The sequence below is a fragment of the Aythya marila genome (assembly GCF_965140915.1).
Source record: "Aythya marila genome assembly, chromosome: 1".
Taxonomy (NCBI): domain Eukaryota; kingdom Metazoa; phylum Chordata; class Aves; order Anseriformes; family Anatidae; genus Aythya; species Aythya marila.
Window position 1 is genome coordinate 144881431 of NC_139042.1, and position 17875 is coordinate 144899305.

At 39.1% G+C, this 17875-nt stretch overlaps 2 protein-coding genes across 5 annotated transcripts in view; one reads left to right on the top strand and one right to left on the bottom strand.

The window, feature by feature from the left end:
• The window catches only part of DNM1L (dynamin 1 like), a 39119-nt gene extending 30519 nt beyond the window's left edge, over positions 1 to 8600 (top strand). For 3 of the 4 annotated variants that reach the window (XM_082784878.1, XM_082784880.1, XM_082784879.1), the window contains 4 exons: positions 678 to 845; positions 1508 to 1617; positions 3724 to 3883; positions 4886 to 8600. In XM_082784878.1, coding sequence (XP_082641004.1) covers positions 678 to 845; positions 1508 to 1617; positions 3724 to 3883; positions 4886 to 4942 — 495 coding nt within the window. In that variant the 3' untranslated portion in view covers positions 4943 to 8600. The remainder of the gene's footprint in view (positions 1 to 677; positions 846 to 1507; positions 1618 to 3723; positions 3884 to 4885) is intronic. The other variant, XM_082784881.1, reaches the window with a different exon arrangement.
• Positions 8601 to 10332: 1732 nt separating this feature from the next.
• YARS2 (tyrosyl-tRNA synthetase 2) lies at positions 10333 to 16648 on the bottom strand. The gene is made up of 5 exons (XM_082751940.1): positions 15819 to 16648; positions 15175 to 15342; positions 12560 to 12715; positions 12069 to 12239; positions 10333 to 11554 (listed from the first exon to the last, which is right to left on the bottom strand). The coding sequence occupies exons 1-5, from the start codon at positions 16631 to 16633 to the stop codon at positions 11395 to 11397; spliced, it is 1470 nt and encodes a 489-aa protein (XP_082608066.1). The 5' UTR covers positions 16634 to 16648; the 3' UTR covers positions 10333 to 11394.
• Positions 16649 to 17875: the final 1227 nt, after the last annotated feature.

Consider the following 17875-nt stretch of genomic DNA (forward strand, 5'->3'; position numbering starts at 1 on the left):
ATACCTGGAAATGTAGAAGTGCGTATTTTTTAGCTGTCATTATAAGGAACTTTGGTTTCTGTACAAAGAATTTATAAATAAATTCAAGAGCCCTTCTAAGAGCTGTAGTGATCTGTCATATGTGCTTTCAGAATGGTCATGATAGTATAGGTCCAGGAATATGTGGTAAAAACTAATAGATGTAGGAAGACTTCCATATTTCAGAAGTGATCTTTAGACCTTTAAACAACTGGAGACCTTGTCTCTGTGAACAGTTTCATACCATTATTAGGAAGGATGCGAGTTTTAAAAGCTTTCACTTTATTGATACTCTTTTTTTCTGCTGTAAGCAGCAAAGCAGCAAACTGTTGCTGTAATACAAGTCTTTCAACTTCACATTACACAGTTTTGATGGGATTTGTTTTGTGAAGTGTCAAGTTATTTCTTAAGAATTAGGAAACCAAAACAACTCTTAAGTTTACACCCATTAATAGATTGCAAGTGTCCTTCTAATCAGTTTCCCAAAGGGAAAACAGAGGTGGGGAATGTGAAGAACAGGATGTAGGAAGAAAATTATATGTATGAAAATCTTGCTTCTTAGTTATGTATAGCTCCATAATAGAAGATTTGATCAGACACTGCTTTGCAGTGCTAGTGTTTTAACTCTCCAATTTTTCTTTACTGTGTTGTTTGTGCAGGCTGCTCCTGCAACAGGAGATGCGTCCCAGGAGTCTGGAACAGGCAACTGGAGAGGAATGCTTAAACCCTCAAAAGCGGAAGAGGCATCAGCAGAGGAAAAATCGAAACCAGCTGCAGCCCTTCCTGCTAGTCCTCAAAAAGGACATGCTGTAAACCTACTAGATGTGGTGAGTGTCATGAAAGACAGATGCCTCCTCTTCGTAATTCAGACTCAGGAAAGAAAACACATGAATTCCAGCTCTTGTGACTTGGATAGTAATATATATCTTCATAAATAGTTACTACTATAGGAACAGGGAGCTCTATCCCCTTTCTCCACCCTTCCTGCTACTCAGTCCTTCTTTTCTCCTCCTCTAGTTTCAGCTTATGATTTGGGATATGTGGCTTCCTTTCACAAATTCCTACGCAAGTAAAATCCTGTCTAGATCACTCTTTCTACAGAAGTAAATTTCAGCTCCTGTCTCAACTCAAATGCCTACTCATTTTTGCTAAAGTTGGCATTTTTGATACTAGAGGAATCATTAAAAACAAAAGCCATTTAAAGTAAAAACAGATGAAAATTCTTGTTGCACAGCTTAGTTCCTTTAGTGAGCTTTTACAAAAAAAAAAAGTGGTGGTGCCGTCTGACCTTTCAGTTTCAAAGATTGGGATGTTGATGTCTTTTGATGTTTATTTCTCAATAATAGGTTTATTGCAAGGCAGGTTACATGTATCAAATTATCAGACTAAAAGAGCAGTGGTTCCTTTTGATCTCCCCCAGTTTGATGTTTATACATATATATAAACGAGCAGAATTTGTAACCTGATGTTTTAATTTTTTTTTACGTAGCCTGTACCTGTTGCACGCAAACTTTCTGCCCGTGAGCAACGAGATTGTGAAGTGATTGAACGACTCATTAAATCTTACTTCCTTATTGTTAGAAAGAACATTCAGGACAGGTAAAACCAAACTGCCTATAAATATTTAAGCCATACAAATGTGATATCTCAAGGGTCATGTATATAATTGTGGCTTTTTAAAATCACGTTTTTATTTTTTAAGCAGAGGGAAAATGTGATTATTTTTTTTTTAAAGAGGAAGCAGCAGTAAAACAACCTCTCACAGAGTTAAGAAGGCTGAAGTATTTTCTTTAATGGTTTTAATTCTGTATTATATTGATGTAAATTATTCAATTCCTTACTTAGGAGATAAGAGCTTTTCTGGAAGATGCTGCAATTTAGATGTATGTTTTGCAGCAAATAACTGGAATAAACTCTGGGGGCTATATAACAATGGTAGAACTCTGCTTTGCTATCCTATTATTTCAAATAGGGAGGTTGAATAGGAACTGTGGCCAAGTTTTCTCGTCCATAGCTATGAGGATGGAAATAATATGTTTCTACTGTATGCAACTGTATGCATTAGAACAACCTCGCCTACTTGAGAAGTACTTCTAGGAGATATCTTTCAAAGATTGGACTCATGTCCATCCCACATCGTATTTGCAGAGCTTATTCAGGCTCTTACTTGGATGGTACTTGTCCCCAAGTGGCCTTGAACCTGAGTTTTGGGTTGCTTTAGCTCATAGCCAGGTGACTCCCAAAATATTTTGGGCTTCTTTCTTCAATTCTTCTTTTGGTAGAACTTGCAGTGTATTGGCTTGAAAAGAGGAAATGAATTTAATTACTTCAGTATTAATAGACCTCTACTGTCTCATCATGATTTACCAGAAGTCTTCCCTCAGCTGCCCAGTAAAGACCCTTAAAGCAGCAGAATGCAGTGGGAAAATGCCTAACCAAATCTGGGAGTATGACTCCAAGAACTGAGATGTGGTAATGGATCGAGGTTGATCTTGGATCTGGCTGTTTAGACTTGCATGCTCCCTGCCAAGTTAATGCTTGAATGCTAATTGCAGCACTCTGAAAGTGCATTGTTTGGAGCGAAACTCTTGATATGCCCAGGATAATGATTTAGATTTAGAGCTGTAGGCACATAGGAAGAGTGATGAGGCCACTGTTAAATGAGTTAGTACTGACTGTGTCAACTCCCAAACCACACTAGTAGCAAAATACTGCTTAGTGTTCTGCCAGCAAGGTTGTTTAAACTAATATTTTTTATTTATCAGTTGGGAAGGACCACCAGTATTTTCGTTATTGGTTGCTGCTATTCTGATGAAATAACCTGAGGTGCCGTAATTCAGTTTTTGTTCCTGTGTTTACATCTTCAGATTTTGGTACTCTGTTAGTATAATGATTTGAGTTTGTCAATGCTCAAGTAAATATTTTTGCCCGCTTTTTCAGAAGAGTAAAGCTACACACATCTTAAGTCCCCAAGAAAATCAGGTTCAGCTAGATTGGATACTTTAATATTTTTTTCAGGAATTTTAATGGTGGGGAAATCAGAGTTGAAACCATGGATTCTTTGGGGGTACAATAGCCTGACATAAAACTGAAAAATGTTGCTTTACAGATTCTGTGGTCTTTTTCTGAAAGACTGTTCTTGGTTCTCATTGGTTCCTGCCTGCCTCCACTCCAGTCAAATAGATTTTGCTCACTTAAACTCCATTTGCAGTTGAAAATTGCCCTCATGCTGTCTCATGCTAGAGATGATATGGCCCAGTGTTTGAACAGTGATCCTATTTTCAGTTTATCTGATAAGACTGGATGCTTCAGTCCTTTCCTTGCCTCCTCACTTACACATGAAGATTGATCCTAGGGTGAAATACTTAGCTTTTTTTTTTTTTCTGCCTAACACAGTAGAGATTTGAGTTCTGGTATCTATTGAAAAAAAGTAATTTATTTTGAATGTATTCTTTACACCATATATATTTTCATGTCCTTTACAGTATTGCCATCCTATTTGAGGAGTCTCTTCAGCTCTTAAAATTGCACATGTTACTTCATTTACTTGAGATTGAAAACTTCTTTTTTGTTAGCAGTAGATTCCTGGTAGTCTGAGCCAAGGTTCTGTGTAGCTGCTTGCTCACATTGTGCATTCTTAAATTTAGAGCAGACCTGGTTTTGATTAGCTTTCATGAAGCAACGATTTTTTTTGTGTGCTTGCAGTGTGCCAAAGGCAGTGATGCATTTTCTGGTGAACCACGTGAAAGACACTCTTCAGAGCGAGCTGGTAGGCCAGCTGTATAAATCCTTGCTGTTGGATGACCTTCTGACGGAGTCTGAAGACATGGCACAGCGCAGAAAAGAGGCAGCAGACATGCTAAAGGTATTAAAAAAAAAATATAAAAAAATCAGGAGCTTATGAGAACAGCTGATGACATTGAAACCATGTAAATGTGAGATTCTTGAAAAATTTGCCTTGCTTTTTAATTATGCTACTTTTTTAAAAGTATGTCAGGGCATTTTTTTTCTCTCTGCTAGAGGAATTAGAAGCAATATATGAGTAGAAATATTACACAGTATTATGTAGACTGAGTACTTGGGAAGAAGGGAGCTAAACTGTGTTTCATGTTTAAAGCAGAAGCTCTCATCTGGTATTCTTTTAACTTACGCGTTTGTTTTTGATCACCTGCTCTTATTTAACTTCCCTCTATTGTGTTCAGTAGTGTGTTTTTTTGGGGGAGGAGCAGGAAAGGATTGATTACAGTGTTTCAAGTACTGTTCCCATCTTCTAATGCTTCACACACAGTGCCTATGGGCCAGTGGTAGGTCTATCTCTAGGTAGGTCCCTGTGATATAAACAGTGGGAACATTGAGACTTGGTTATCATGACCACAGTGTACATCTGTGTGCATTTGGGATGTATCTGTTTTACAGAACTCTTCATTTTTTCACTATGTTTCTTTGGATTGAACTGTATAGAAAACAATGCCTCTCAGATGCCAGTGCAGCTTCAATAAAGAAATAGCAAAATGTACTTCTCTCTTGCATACAGATTGTGCATTTGAGAGATCGCATACTCTGAGATACCACTTGTCCAAGAACCCCTATATTAAGTTTAATCCGTGTTCCTATACGATAAACATATTCGATTGAGGGGAATTGTTTTTCAAACTGTAAACTTCACAGGACCAAACTTAATTTTGCATTTGTCCAGATCAGAGTTAATGTTGTTGCAGATTGTTACCACTCATTTTTTTTAATGAAAGGGACAGGCTTTGATTTAAATTTTAACATCAGACTTTCTAGATTGCCGTTCCTTGCCTGTCTGAGAAATCCCTTCATAAACAGTAAATAACTCTGTCTTTTTTTGCCTTTCCGTGTGCAGGCCCTGCAGCGAGCCAGTCAAATCATTGCAGAGATACGGGAGACACATCTTTGGTGAAGACTGTACCAGCGACACTATTTATATGCATTGGAGGTTACATTGACTTGAAAATTGCTAGGCATGGTATACGGAATAGAATTTTTATTTATGAACTCTTATCTGTGTACTGCAACTGTGTAAATCTGCTCATGTAAAGACAGTTGGTTTGATTTGCAAACAGAAAAATATGCTGTATTTTGCAAAGTAAGTCATATTTAATCCACATAATAAATGGCTCTAAATGTTTCCTTACCAGCTTTCTGGTGCAAATTAAAGCAGACCAAGTCTTACTGTCTCAATGACAGGCTCATTTGAACTTGGGGAAAAAACATTAAAGTTCCAGTGCCTGACTTGCTGAACAGGTTGCCTGTGGTTAAGATGGACAGTGTAGTCTTGTGGCATAGTTTTAAGCTGCTTTTACAGTAGAGGTTTAAATACTGTGAAGAGAAGAGAGCACCATGTATTTTCTTTCATGAATATATTGCATGCACTATGGCAGATGGAGGTGTCAATTTTATAGCACAGTAGAGATGTCTACCGTATCGCTACGTATGTGTGTCCCCATTTTTTTCCCAAATGTTAAAACTGCAGACAAAATTTTGATCTTCATTTAATGGAGTATCATGTTGGATGAATTAGCCTGGAGCTTGTGAACAAGTAACAGCCTACTACTAAAAAGTGGGTGCAAAGTTGTCGATGTGCACTGGAGCTTGTGTATAAATGTTGGGGTTTAAAATCAGGTACAAGACCACCTTCCCCTTCCTCCCCGCCCCGGGACCAAGCCCCTGGACCATCCAATAGTAAATTTGTTCTGGCATAGCTGAAAAAAAATAAAAATGGATTTCAAAACTGTTACGAGATAGTGTTTCTTTCAAAAACAGATTAAGTTGGCCAGAGAGAAGGGGATCCCCACAACTCTTTCCAGACATTAGAAAGTATGACAGCATGAAGGGAAGTCTGTAGGATTGGAATATTTATACTAGAGATTTCACTTGCTTTTGAAGAAATTTTACTGTGCTATAAGTAGCTTTTTTATTTTTTTGAGGACAATCAAATTAGGAAGTAAGTTGAAGTTAAGTTGATGAGTTATTTTCTTCTGATTGTAATTCATACAGATAAATATTGTTCTCACTAACCTTTAAAGAGTAAGCATTTTAATTTTTATGAATAAAAATTTATTTAAATTCCAGCCAGCACACTTGCATGTACTTTTCAAACAGATTTACTTTTTTTGTATGAAGTTAAAAAATGTGTACTGTGGTATTGCTGATATTTTATCTTTAACACAACTTGCATGTGAAAAATAAGACACTGCTGTTAACAGCCATGGCTTGCTCTTAGTATATCGGGCTAGTACCCTGAGGTTTTTATTCCCATCTTCAGTTCCTTTTCCCATTGCACCAGTTAACAGAAGTGGAATTCCTTTTCTAAATGCTAAACATTGAAAATTCAAAACCAGTTAAGACCTCCATTTCCAGCAAGGTCTGTTTTAAAGATTTATTTTTCACATGGTAGTCTTCAGTTTGGTATCAATATAAACCCAAGGAGTTAAGTCTTACACGCACTTTTTTGTATAGTTATTTTATGCATTACTGAAATTCATGCAGGACATGGAAATATATTCTGTATTTTTAAGCAGCCTAAAAAGTCATGATGTATGCATTAGATGTAATAAATACAAAGGAAGTAATTCTAACTTCTCACTTTTTATCCAGAGATGGTACTTCTCAGATTTAAGAAATGTGACTGTAGTGAAGTGCAAGCCACTTTTCAAATCAATTTTGGTGAATAGCGAGAGTATTTTGTCAAAAGCATTGCATTTCTAGTTTGAATTCACCCGACATCTCTTTCCCTTGCACTTTTGACATTTAAGCAATATGTTTTCAGCAAAGTAGAACTGTCCTTAAGTGAACTGCTACTAAGCTTGAACTCCCAAATGTCAGTCAACAGTCTGTTGGAAGGAGACGTTCTTACTTGCAAAGTTTTGAAATACTACAATAAAGCAAATGAGTTCCGTTTATTTACAACATTCTTGCAAGTGATAACTGGCTCTGTAATGTCATGTGAGATTTGTTTTTTGAAATGCTTGTTTGTTTTGCAAATTTTCAAGTGAGTTGAGTGCCAAAAAATGAAGATGATTTGTCATGCTTAATGCAAATCTTTAAAAATCCATGCTGTAACAGTCCTGTTATTAAATAAACAGATTATATACAAAAATATATTATCCCAGAAATAAGTTTTGAACTGACTTTTAGGTCAGGTGGCAGGACTATATGCTCTTATAAGTTTATAGAATAACTATACTTGTATAGCCTTACATATGTTTGCATTTGTCCTGCAATTTAGTATTTTCAGTTCTTGTAGTAGTTGCAGAAGTTACAGTGTAGACAGGCTGCTGATGGCAGTTGTTTTTTAAACGTGTCAAAGTGCTACTGTTGTTGCTACCCTTAGTAGAAGTAACAGAAGAATTGGTAAAATGTCTAGTAGAGTAGCAACTGAAAAATTCTCACTAGATCAGACTGATTGCTTACAGATGTCTTCTAGTCAACCTTATATAATTTAAACCCAAAATATTTTTGTCATCAATGAACAACTTTCAAGCTAACACAAAAGACAACTTACTATCCAGTGAAACAGTCATGGGGGAGAATAACCTCTGAAGCTAAGTTTAGACTACTAAATGTTTGATGTTGATACCTGACGTATGTGTGGTACTACTGTAAATAAAACACAGTATCTGTGTGTGATCAGTTTGTCAATAAATTACTTGTTTTTTTTTTCGTAGTCAAATTTCACTTAGTGTGTAAGGGGAGTGTCTGTGTGCTTCAAATTGTATTCTGAAGTAGAACTTGCCTTTGAGTCCTGCTTTAAGGAGGGATGATGGCTTTGAGAGATGCCAGATTAGATATATTGCAAACTTATGTCCCTGCTTTATGGAATGACAGCAGGGGAAACAATTTGCCAATATGCTGTGCCCCTGTTCCTAACTTGCATTGAATTATCTTGAGTAATATTTGTTTGTTTGTTTTTTTCACTGTTAAATCTGTTAGCCTGAGAGCAGAGCAGACTGCTAACTGGTGTTTTCTGTAGATAGTGAAGTTCCCAAATATATCTATTTTTTTGTTTGTTTTTTTAAACTTGTGTGCTTTGAGGTGAGTTAGATAACTTTTCCTTTGAAGTCTGAAAGATGAACAGTAGATCAAACTGAACATTGGTTTATGCCCAAACAGCCACCCCCTTTAAATTAGTGGTGTTTCTATGTTTAGATAGCTCCTTTTTAGTGTATTTGCTGCATGTCCTTTCACCTTTTACCTCTTCACTGTGACAGCTTTACTAAGTTAAGCCCCTCTTGAAAGCAGTCCCATTATTGCTACCTGCCACAACTGTTAATATTCAAGTCTAAGAAAGAATACTAGTTTTTCCAATCACCCTTGATTCTTGACCTACCCATTCTAATATTCAGATGCAACACCCTGTACAGGCTGTCCATGAGAAGTAGTGGTTGCATCCAGTTGTGGCTTCGGAAAGTCAGGAAAAGGTTCAGATTGGTAGCAGTTGGTCAGAAAGAAACACAGAATAAATTGCTTGGAGTTGATGGATCTCATTAAAAACCTTGTACACAAAGAATTTAATTCTTTTTCAATTGTGTATTTGTAAAAACAAATAAAATCCTTTTAATATGTGATCAAAGTGGGTGCTAATGCTTTTTAAAAAACAAACAAACTTGAAATCAGAGGATACTTGTGGATCAACACCATGTGAAAATGAAAGGGAAAAAGGCAGGTGAGGTCAGATACAACAAGTATGACTTACTCTACTCCTAGAAGCGTATTTCCTGCAAACAGAAAGTAGCTGTCAAATCTAATCTGTTGTATTTCTCTGGAGGTTAACAAGGGTGTTACTGCTGTATTTTATTCTCAGGCGCGCGTTTTTGTATTGCTGTAATGCTTCTGCCATTTGGGGAAAAAGGTAAACTAACAAAAATGAATTGGATGATCTTTTAGGGCATTTTAGCTCTGATCATTACTGTAGCATAAGGCAAAATGACAAGCAAAACAAACTCGTCTTGAGAGCTGCCAAGGTACGTGGAGACTTTTTTAAAGATAGGAATAAATAACTACTTTTTTTGTCTTTATATAGCTATAGTATATATTGCTATATAATTACACATGATGTATAATTATTCTAATATTTTGTTATATAAAGAAATATAGTAAATTCCTAATGTATAGGATAGATATCTCATTATCAGGCAGGTAAGCAGGATCTAGAGACTTATCTAGCTTATCTGGCACTATTAACTCCATGTACTGAACTGAAGTACTACCCTATTACAGTTTAATCTGAAAAAAAAAAAAACAACCACAAGCAGCAAACCATTGTAACTTATTGAAATCTCAATTGATAATGCAGACAAAACCACTGTCAAATTGATCAGAGTAAAAATGAAAAATAATGGATAGAACATCTGGATTCTTGAGAATGAAGAATTAGAATTCTCTTCAAAATTCTTTTAACATTATTTCCCTATTCTGGTATGTTAGGTAGTTTAAACCAGCTGCAATGCTATAACCTATTTCAACAACATAAGAGCTGATGCTGCAGTACCACATTCAGGTAGCTGAGACTAAGGCCTCTCCTGCTGTGGCTGTGAAACTGTATTGTCATAGAGTTTTACAGACTAGGAAATCACTGTTTCACCTAAGAGTAAGGATTACTCTAGTCCTTGCAAACAGCACTGCAATTGATGCCCTAAATGAGCAGCTTATAAGACTGAGGCTTTCACACCTATTTGTACTACGGTAGGGAATGTCCCTTTAAAAAGGGACAAACTCAAGCCAGCCTGCTACAACACTATGATCTAGCAGCTCAGTTAACTAGTTCAAAGTTATTCAAATATGGCTATGTACTGTAGATATTTTTGGTAACCACGTGTGGTTTTATTTTGTTGTTGATCTGGTTGCATCACCTGTATTCCCTAAATGATCCTGTCCCCATCATGGGAAAGTCTGAATTTAGTAAGGCACTGTATTGATTTCAGGTGTGTAGTGACTAGTAATGAAGGGGTGTTTGAGTTGCGGTTTTTTTCAGAGCAATGAAATAAAGCAACACTGCCTTTAAATGTAGATGGTGGTGTTCCACCAACTCTCTGAAGTACGTTCTCACTTTCATGCTGTCCTTAAAAGGCAATGAGGATGCTATGATCCCAAATGTTGGCTAGGCCGTAAGTAGTAGGGTCACTTTTTTGTTCTTTAATCAAGACGTACTGTGTTTGCATGTTGCTGTCTGAAGGGACTGATTTGTCTCTCATTTCAAGAACTGAATATTCTTCTTTACCACATGAAGGCTGGAAAGCTTGTATGCAGTATGCCCCAAACATAACCAATAAGAAGCTTACATATCAGGACTTAACCATTCCACTTATTTATTATGAATTTTCTGCAACTTGTTTTAAACCAAACCTGTCCAGAAAAACAAACAAACAAACAAACAAAAAACAACAATTGGTTGTAGGTTGTTTGTTCTTACCCACTTATCCAGGTTTTCTATGTTAGGATGAAGTCAGAAGTTGCCAGCAGCATACATCCTCTGTTAGAAGTAAAGAATGCTTTTGCTCATCTTGCTGTGAATTAGGCTGTAGAGTTTCTGGTCACTGTTCCCCCTCCCTCCTGCAAGGCAGTTGGTTGTTAAAGTAGGGCAAGATCCTACTATCCATCTCTGGACTCTGGAATTAATCTTTGTCTTCTTGTTCATATTTTCTCATGAATGGTACTTTGAGTAAGGCAGAACATCTAAAAATCTCCTTGTTAGAATAACATCTATGCAAAATAAAAAAAAATTAAGAGTTGCATATGACAACATTCCAGTTCTGTATTTTAGTTGCACCTGTTCTCCATGGCAATTCCAACTGTTCCTTTTGCATGTTTTAGATAGTTCTATATCTTATTTTGTAGCGGAAAGAGCCATGTCACACAAGTCTAGCTACTCTTCACAGGTTAGCAGCTGATACTGATAGCCACTGCATTAACTACAGAAGTTGTGCATTAGGGAAAAAAGGAAAAGCCCAGCTGTAATAAATACTAATATTTAACTTCAGTGGAGTCCAAAGATCCAAATGTAGGTACAACTGCCATAATGAAGTGTGTGCAGTTTTTCAGGCTATTTGCGATTTGTGGTCTGCACAAAGCGTGGCTTATCTGAAGTAATCAGATGTTACCAGATTTTTCCTATCTGCTATACAATTTCTATAACTTTCTGATTCAGTAATTCACTGTCAGAAACAAAAACATGAAATCATACACGTTTAGAATCTCAGCTTCCTTTATTTGAACCTTGTTGGTGTATGTTGGTATCAGGCAGTTTGTGAGCTGCATAGTAATGCATAATATAGAAACATCTTCAAGTCCATCTTCAACAGAGTATGCTCTGAGAAAATTCAGAAAAAAACAAGCAGTAGAGAAACACCGTTGTCACAACTGCAGCCATTTTATAATGTAGTAATTTTTCTTTCCAACCCTAAGCAATGATACTCCATTCTTGAGAATATGCTGTCCAAGAATAAGAACAGTCTCAGGATTGGTTACTCTAATCCCATTTACTGACACTCCACCATCTGTAATTTTCTGGTACCTTAAAAAAAAAAAAAAAAACACAAAACAAAACAAAACAAAAAAAAACCAGCTTGTAATTGCAAGAGAAAGCTATTGATTACTGCTAAGTATTGAAAGATTAGTTAAGAGCTATTTCATAAGTTTTTATTTGTATGTTTATATCGGAATAAATTTTAAATCTTAAGCAGGTTAAATTTATTTCAGGTCAAGAGTAACTGACATCAACCTTAGCCTCCAGAATTCCAACCCCTTCTGAGAGGGATAAGGAAACTTGCACTGTTGCTAGCTAGCTCTCTTCACCAGCTGTAGATTTTTTTTTTTAAGCACAGTACATGACACTGCATTATCCATACACTTTCTCCTCAACGTGTAGTAAGGTCTCCTGTCCCACTCTTATTTAGAAGTGGTATGTAGATAGCTAACATGTTACTACCCGAGTTGGCTGTTCTGACCTTTCATTTAACATCTGCAAAAGCACACTACTTCAAAACACTTTAGTGAGGTATTACTGAAGAGTGCAGGTGATAACATACCCACTAGGTCCATCCTGAATGGCATTTGCTTTGCGACACAGGTCGAGCACACTCATTCCTGGTTCAAGTACCAATTCAGCTGAAGGAGCTTGTTTAAAAAGTTCCTGTAACTCTTGGTCAGACATAGCTTCCAATGCTTCCACGCTGCTGTAATAAAGGGCTCTAGTGCACCTGTGAGAACAAAGATCATTCAAAATAGAACTCATCTCATCTTTGCACAAAGTACAGTTAAATTAAGCATATTCCCCTCCCCAACATCATCTGAGGGTCCCCAGCAGTACGTAAGAGTACTTCCCTTGCTGCTCTGATTTTTTTTTTGAACCCACTCTCCTGCAATTTTGTATCATTATTGTACCTTCAAGTCTACAGCATTACATTTTTCTCTTAATAGCTGAGCAACAATTCACTTCATGAAAATAGTTCCTGAAAAGCCTTGGATAATTACCATTGAATAAATCTGAAAGAAAACTGCTCGACAAATCAAACTTCACCTCTTAGCAGACTCCAGCCCCTCTGTACCATGAACGAGCTTTGTTACTTCTGCAGCAAGCCGTTTCTGAGGGCCCCATTTTTCAGGTTCTTTAGCGTGCATTTCCATGATGTGGGCAATCTCCTCAAGAGGAAGGAAGGTGAAGAGTTTCAGGTATCTATGAGCAGGCAAAAAGTTACTTTGTCTACATAAGCATCACTGTGGATTTCCTGTCTTTGTCATTCAAACTTCATTAGCAGCACTAATATGATTCTCTCTTTAAGAAATCCATATTACAGATATTCTGTCCCTTCAGATAACTCATTGTTTTTGCCCACACACTTCCAGCTTACAAAGATAACTCATTTTATTTAATGTTTTGCTAGTCAGAAATAACATGCAAAACACTTTTATGAAGCTTGTTTCACAATCAAGAATTTGCTTTTCTAGTGGAATAAGTACTTTAAAGCATTTATTGCAATCACATACAGTTCTACTATATATTTTTAGTAGTTACATGATATGCTAATGCAAAATACCACATGCTATGCTAGTCATGGGGCAGAAGCATACTGTGTACTGATGAATGAGTATCTCAACAGGAAGATTATTTAGGATAATCAATGATTTAAAGGTGCGTATCCCAGGCATACCATTTACAACAAGGCCTGTTCTAATGTGCTCTCAAGTACTGTGAAATGCAGTGTACTAATAAAAGTACCCTTACTATTACAAAGTCTGAAAGCAGGAAACATTTTAAGTACCCACGTACTCCTCTTTGCAGTCTGAAAAGTGCAGTGGATGCAGAGCATCTATTTGAAATCAAGGAATGAACCCCTGAAAGTGGTAACTGCAGGTCATGGCACAAAAGTGAAGGCATATCTGAGGTTTATGAAGACTCATATTTGACATTGATATTAGTATTTAAAGAAAAATAGATCTGAAAACTAACATGATGCCTTGAGCAAAGCTATCAGCCTTCTCAGTGGCATTCTAGCGTGGAACTCGGCCATCCATGAAGCCTGACAGACAGTATTTCTCATGTTTTTGCTAAGCTTTCACATTTTCCTAGTGTGATTTTAATATTTTTACACTGTTCAGTAAGAATATGAGTTGTGCGGTTGACTTGGATCCAGACTCAGCAAAATGAACACAAGACCGTGCTTTGGATTTGGAACTGCTTTACCCTGAGTAACAATTATTTAGAATTTTGTCTTTGTGTGTGCTACAATTTTAAGTAGCTACAGTAGGGCATCCTTCAATCCACTTGCCATTATAGCTGTAAGCTGAACTCCTTGCTTCCATGTCCCAATATGGAAGATGAACAGCTCATTTCAGTAACTCCCTCAAACATTAAGCAGAGTCAAAATTATGCCAGTTGTTCCTATCTCCAATTCTGAAAAAAAATCCACTAAAGCTTCTTTCCATGCAAGATATATAAGTAGAACATCAAACAGGCTTAAGGTTTCAACATGTTAGTACTTTTGGTCATTTACCTAACAAGCACTTCTCCCATTATCTAGACTTTTAAGATTAATACTTAGTTGCATGAGTTATTATCTATTTATATCAATGTACTGTATGTTTGTCCAAAGGTGAGCCAAATCACGAGATGTTTTTACTGTTACAGTATTAAACTATACCTGAGGGTGCTGATGACTGCTAGGTTTGATGAGGTGCAAGCAATTAGTAATTTGACCAGGTATGTGAATTTTGTTGTTTTTGTTTTGCTTCTCAGCCTTAGTTTTTACTTTTGATAATGGCTAAAATTGAATCCTGAAAACCTCTACCTTGTAAATACATTTATACACCTACAATGAGCTTAAAACAATACCCTTTTCTCCCCTTTTAACTTGTGGTAATGCTACTGAAGTGTAACTTTCCTAGGTGTGTTTTTATCTAGACCAATGGTCTCAAAGTGCGTCTACACAAGATGATCCACTGAGGTGTAAAAAGAAAATACTGTAAGTTCAACAGTGCATGTGTGTATTTATGTGTATATATATATATATATAAAACCTACAAATCCACATATATGCATGTACTGGGAGTGCATGCTCAAATTTATTTATTACTGATGGGGTGCCAGTCCAAAACATTTGGAGGCCACTGATCTAGACAGTTAATACAATCACAAAAACGAATGTCTCAGCTTTTTCCTTGCAAGTCACTATTTTAATTTTCTTAGGGATAAGCAATTATTAATTGTGTTGCAATTCCAAATGTTGAATTTCACGTGTAAGTTGTTAAGCAGCATGCAATATGTAGTGTTACATGTTATTACCTATCAACCTGCAGTTGGTTATTACAGGAGAGATTTCACTTGATGACATGATGTTACAGAACTGAAATTAACATATATCAGATAAACTTAATTCACTCTACTGGCAGAATGACGTGTTATACTTTCCTTGCTTGCTCTGTACATAGTAATTTATGATGCATATAGCATGGAGACAGGTTCCACTAACCTCTGTACTTAGGAGTTAATCATGCCTGTTTAACTAACGTATGGTTACAATTAACACGTATGTCTACAAGGAGCTATGAGAAATGATACTAATTACGTGACCTCACACACATCCCCAGAGAACAGTTAGGATCTGGCAAAAACCAAGATGAAGCTGCAGTACTTACTTTTCAACTATGTCATCTTGTTGTCTGACAAAGAACTGATATAGCTCAAAGGGAGAAGTCTTGTCTCTGTTGAGCCAAACTGCATTGCCAGCAGTCTTTCCCAGTTTATCTCCAGTGGTACTGGTAATAAGGGGTACAGTAATACCAAACACATCTGTTCCTGTCATCCTGAGAAGATTAAGGAAGAATGTAAGTCACATTTTGGTAAAGTTAAAGAACACTCAGACATTCTGTAAGATGCTATCCTTTCTGTAAAGCAGTTAAGTTTTTAAGCCCCAGTTATTTTTTCCTAAGTGCGCTTCATAAAAGTGTTCTCACTTCTTTTGCGTGCCCTCACCCCCTACCATTTAAGTTCTTTGTGTGTAATGAAGTACTTTAAATAAACAGCTTTGTGAGCAGCAGCACTGTCACATTCATCTTTTGCCTTCTGCTCTACGTACTAAATGATGCTGCTCACGAGGCGGGGACACCTGTTGTGCTTGCTTTCTGTGTTGACACTGCAACAGCACACACTGATGTGCCTGCGAGCTCCATAGCACTCGCACCAGACTTTGCAGACGAGCAGAGCTTCCCCACACCGCCCTGTCAGGGTGGGAGCTGGGCTCCCCTTAACTCCCTCCTTCCCTCCCCGGCCCCCCCCGTACTTGGTGACGAGCTCGTAGCCGGACATGATGTTGCCCATCTGGTCGGCGCCCCCCAGCTGGACGCGGCACCCTTTGCGGCGGTGGAGGTGCAGGAAATCGTAGGCCTGCAGCGCCGGGTAGACGAACTCGGCCAGGCTCATGCCCTCGGCGCTGCGCAGCCGCTCGCGGCAGCCCTGCCGGCTCAGCAGCGTGCCCATCCGCAGCCGCCCGCCGGCGCCGCACAGGAAGCCGAGCAGCGGCTGGCGCCCGAGCCAGCGGGCGTTATCCAGCACCTCGGCCCGCCCCAGGCCGGGCCCGCCGGGGCCGGGCGCCCAGAGGAGCCGCCGGTGGTTCTCGAAGAGGCGCCACAGGCACAGCCGCAGGGCGCGCGCGTGGGCGCGCACCCGCGCGGCCGCCAGGGGCTCGCGGGCGCGCAGCCGGCCGCTGGGGTCGCCCAGGCGGGCGGTGGCGCCGCCCACCACGGCCACCACGTTGTGTCCCGCCCGCTGGAAGTGCAGCAGCGCCGCCACGGCCGGCAGGTGCCCGACGTGCAGCGAGTCGGCCGTCGGGTCGAAGCCGCAGTAGGCCGTGACGGGCGGGCGGCCCGGCTCCAGCAGCGCCGCCAGCTGCTCCTCCGCGCCCTGCCCCGGGAACACCTCCTGGAACAGGCCGCGCTCGCACTGCGCCGCCAGCAGCCCCGCCGAGCTCCGCGACCGCGGCGCCCGCTCGTGGAGAGGCCGCGGCGCCGGCAGCGGGGCCGGGAGCAGAGCCCGGCGCAGGCCGCCCCGCAGCCCCGCCGCCCCGCCACAGCGCCGCCCCAGCGCGGGCGCCGCCATCTTGTGCGGGGCACGATGGGGGAGCGGGGCGGGACGGGGCCGGGAGTTGCTAGGGGCGGGCTCGGCCTCAGCCGCGGCGGAGGCCGCCTGAGGGCGCTGCGGGGCCCCAGTAGGGAATTCGGTTACAAAGTGCAGCCTTCGCCCTGATTTTTCTTTTCTTTTCTTTTCTTTTCTTTTCTTTTCTTTTCTTTTCTTTTCTTTTCTTTTCTTTTCTTTTCTTTTCTTTTCTTTTCTTTTCTTTTCTTTTCTTTTCTTTTCTTTTCTTTTCTTTTCTTTTCTTTTCTTTTCTTTTCTTTTTTCAATAAATGGTGCAATAAAACTACATTACGCGAAGATGTTGTGTGTTCTGTTACCGATTAATACATTATTTTAAAAGTCCACGGTAAAAGTGGTGCAGGGCTATCTCCTGCGTGCCTTTGTCTTTCACGTTATTAAAGAAAACACACATAAAAAGAATATTGTGTTGGCTCATTCTTCACTTTTTCCCAATCCGACATCCCAAAACGCCAGGTCTTCATATTACTTTCATTCTCAAACACTCCACTGGAAATCGGGTCTCCAGCTTTGAGTAGTTACTTAGGCAGAACCAATACTGGGCTGTTAAATTAAAATTAGTAAGATTACAAAGTTAGAATTTTAAAACTTAAGAATTCTAGAGTTCGTGAACTTTCCAAATTTAGACCTGCTTAAAGCACTGCCTTTGTTATGATTAATCATAAATTGGGTTCATTTTCGTTGCGTTTTACTTGCTGTTGACTTCCTTGTTCTTTCCAGTTGTATTGTTGAATTAAATCGCTTCTGCTGGCAGGGTGGCATGAAGAGACTAGGTCACTCGTCATGTGCCACCTCAAGGAACTTCTAGACCAGCAAAATTAGGTTCTTTTTTTCTTCTACTACTTCCCAGAACTGTCCACTCCTGCTTTTGATTGACTTTCTGCTACATGTCAGCAAAACAATGTGTCTACTTCAATGTAACAGGGGTTGTAAAGGACACAAAAAGCTTGGGAAATCCCATGTGGTTGGTATGGTTTGATGCTTTCATGAAGCCCTGTAGTAGGAGGAAATCAATAGTAGTTAACAGCAAGACTGAGGATGGAAAATTATACCAACTCTTTTAAGGATTTGATGAGAAATTGCATAGCTTTTATAAAAAAACCCTTCCAATCTTGGACAGTCTCACTCTGTGTATTGACCATACAGATAAGTATTGGCAGACTATGCATTTCAGGTGTAAAATAGGAG

Coding starts and splice junctions, on each gene's coding strand:
- YARS2 (XM_082751940.1), bottom strand. CDS start 16,633: ATGGCGGCGCCCGCGCTGGGGCGGCGCTGTGGCGGGGCGGCGGGGCTG. Junction 12,716..15,174: donor CAAGATGACATAGTTGAAAA/GTAAGTACTGCA, acceptor GCCTGCTCATAG/ATACCTGAAACTCTTCACCT. Junction 11,555..12,068: donor ATTCAGGATGGACCTAGTGG/GTATGTTATCAC, acceptor TTTTTTTTTAAG/GTACCAGAAAATTACAGATG.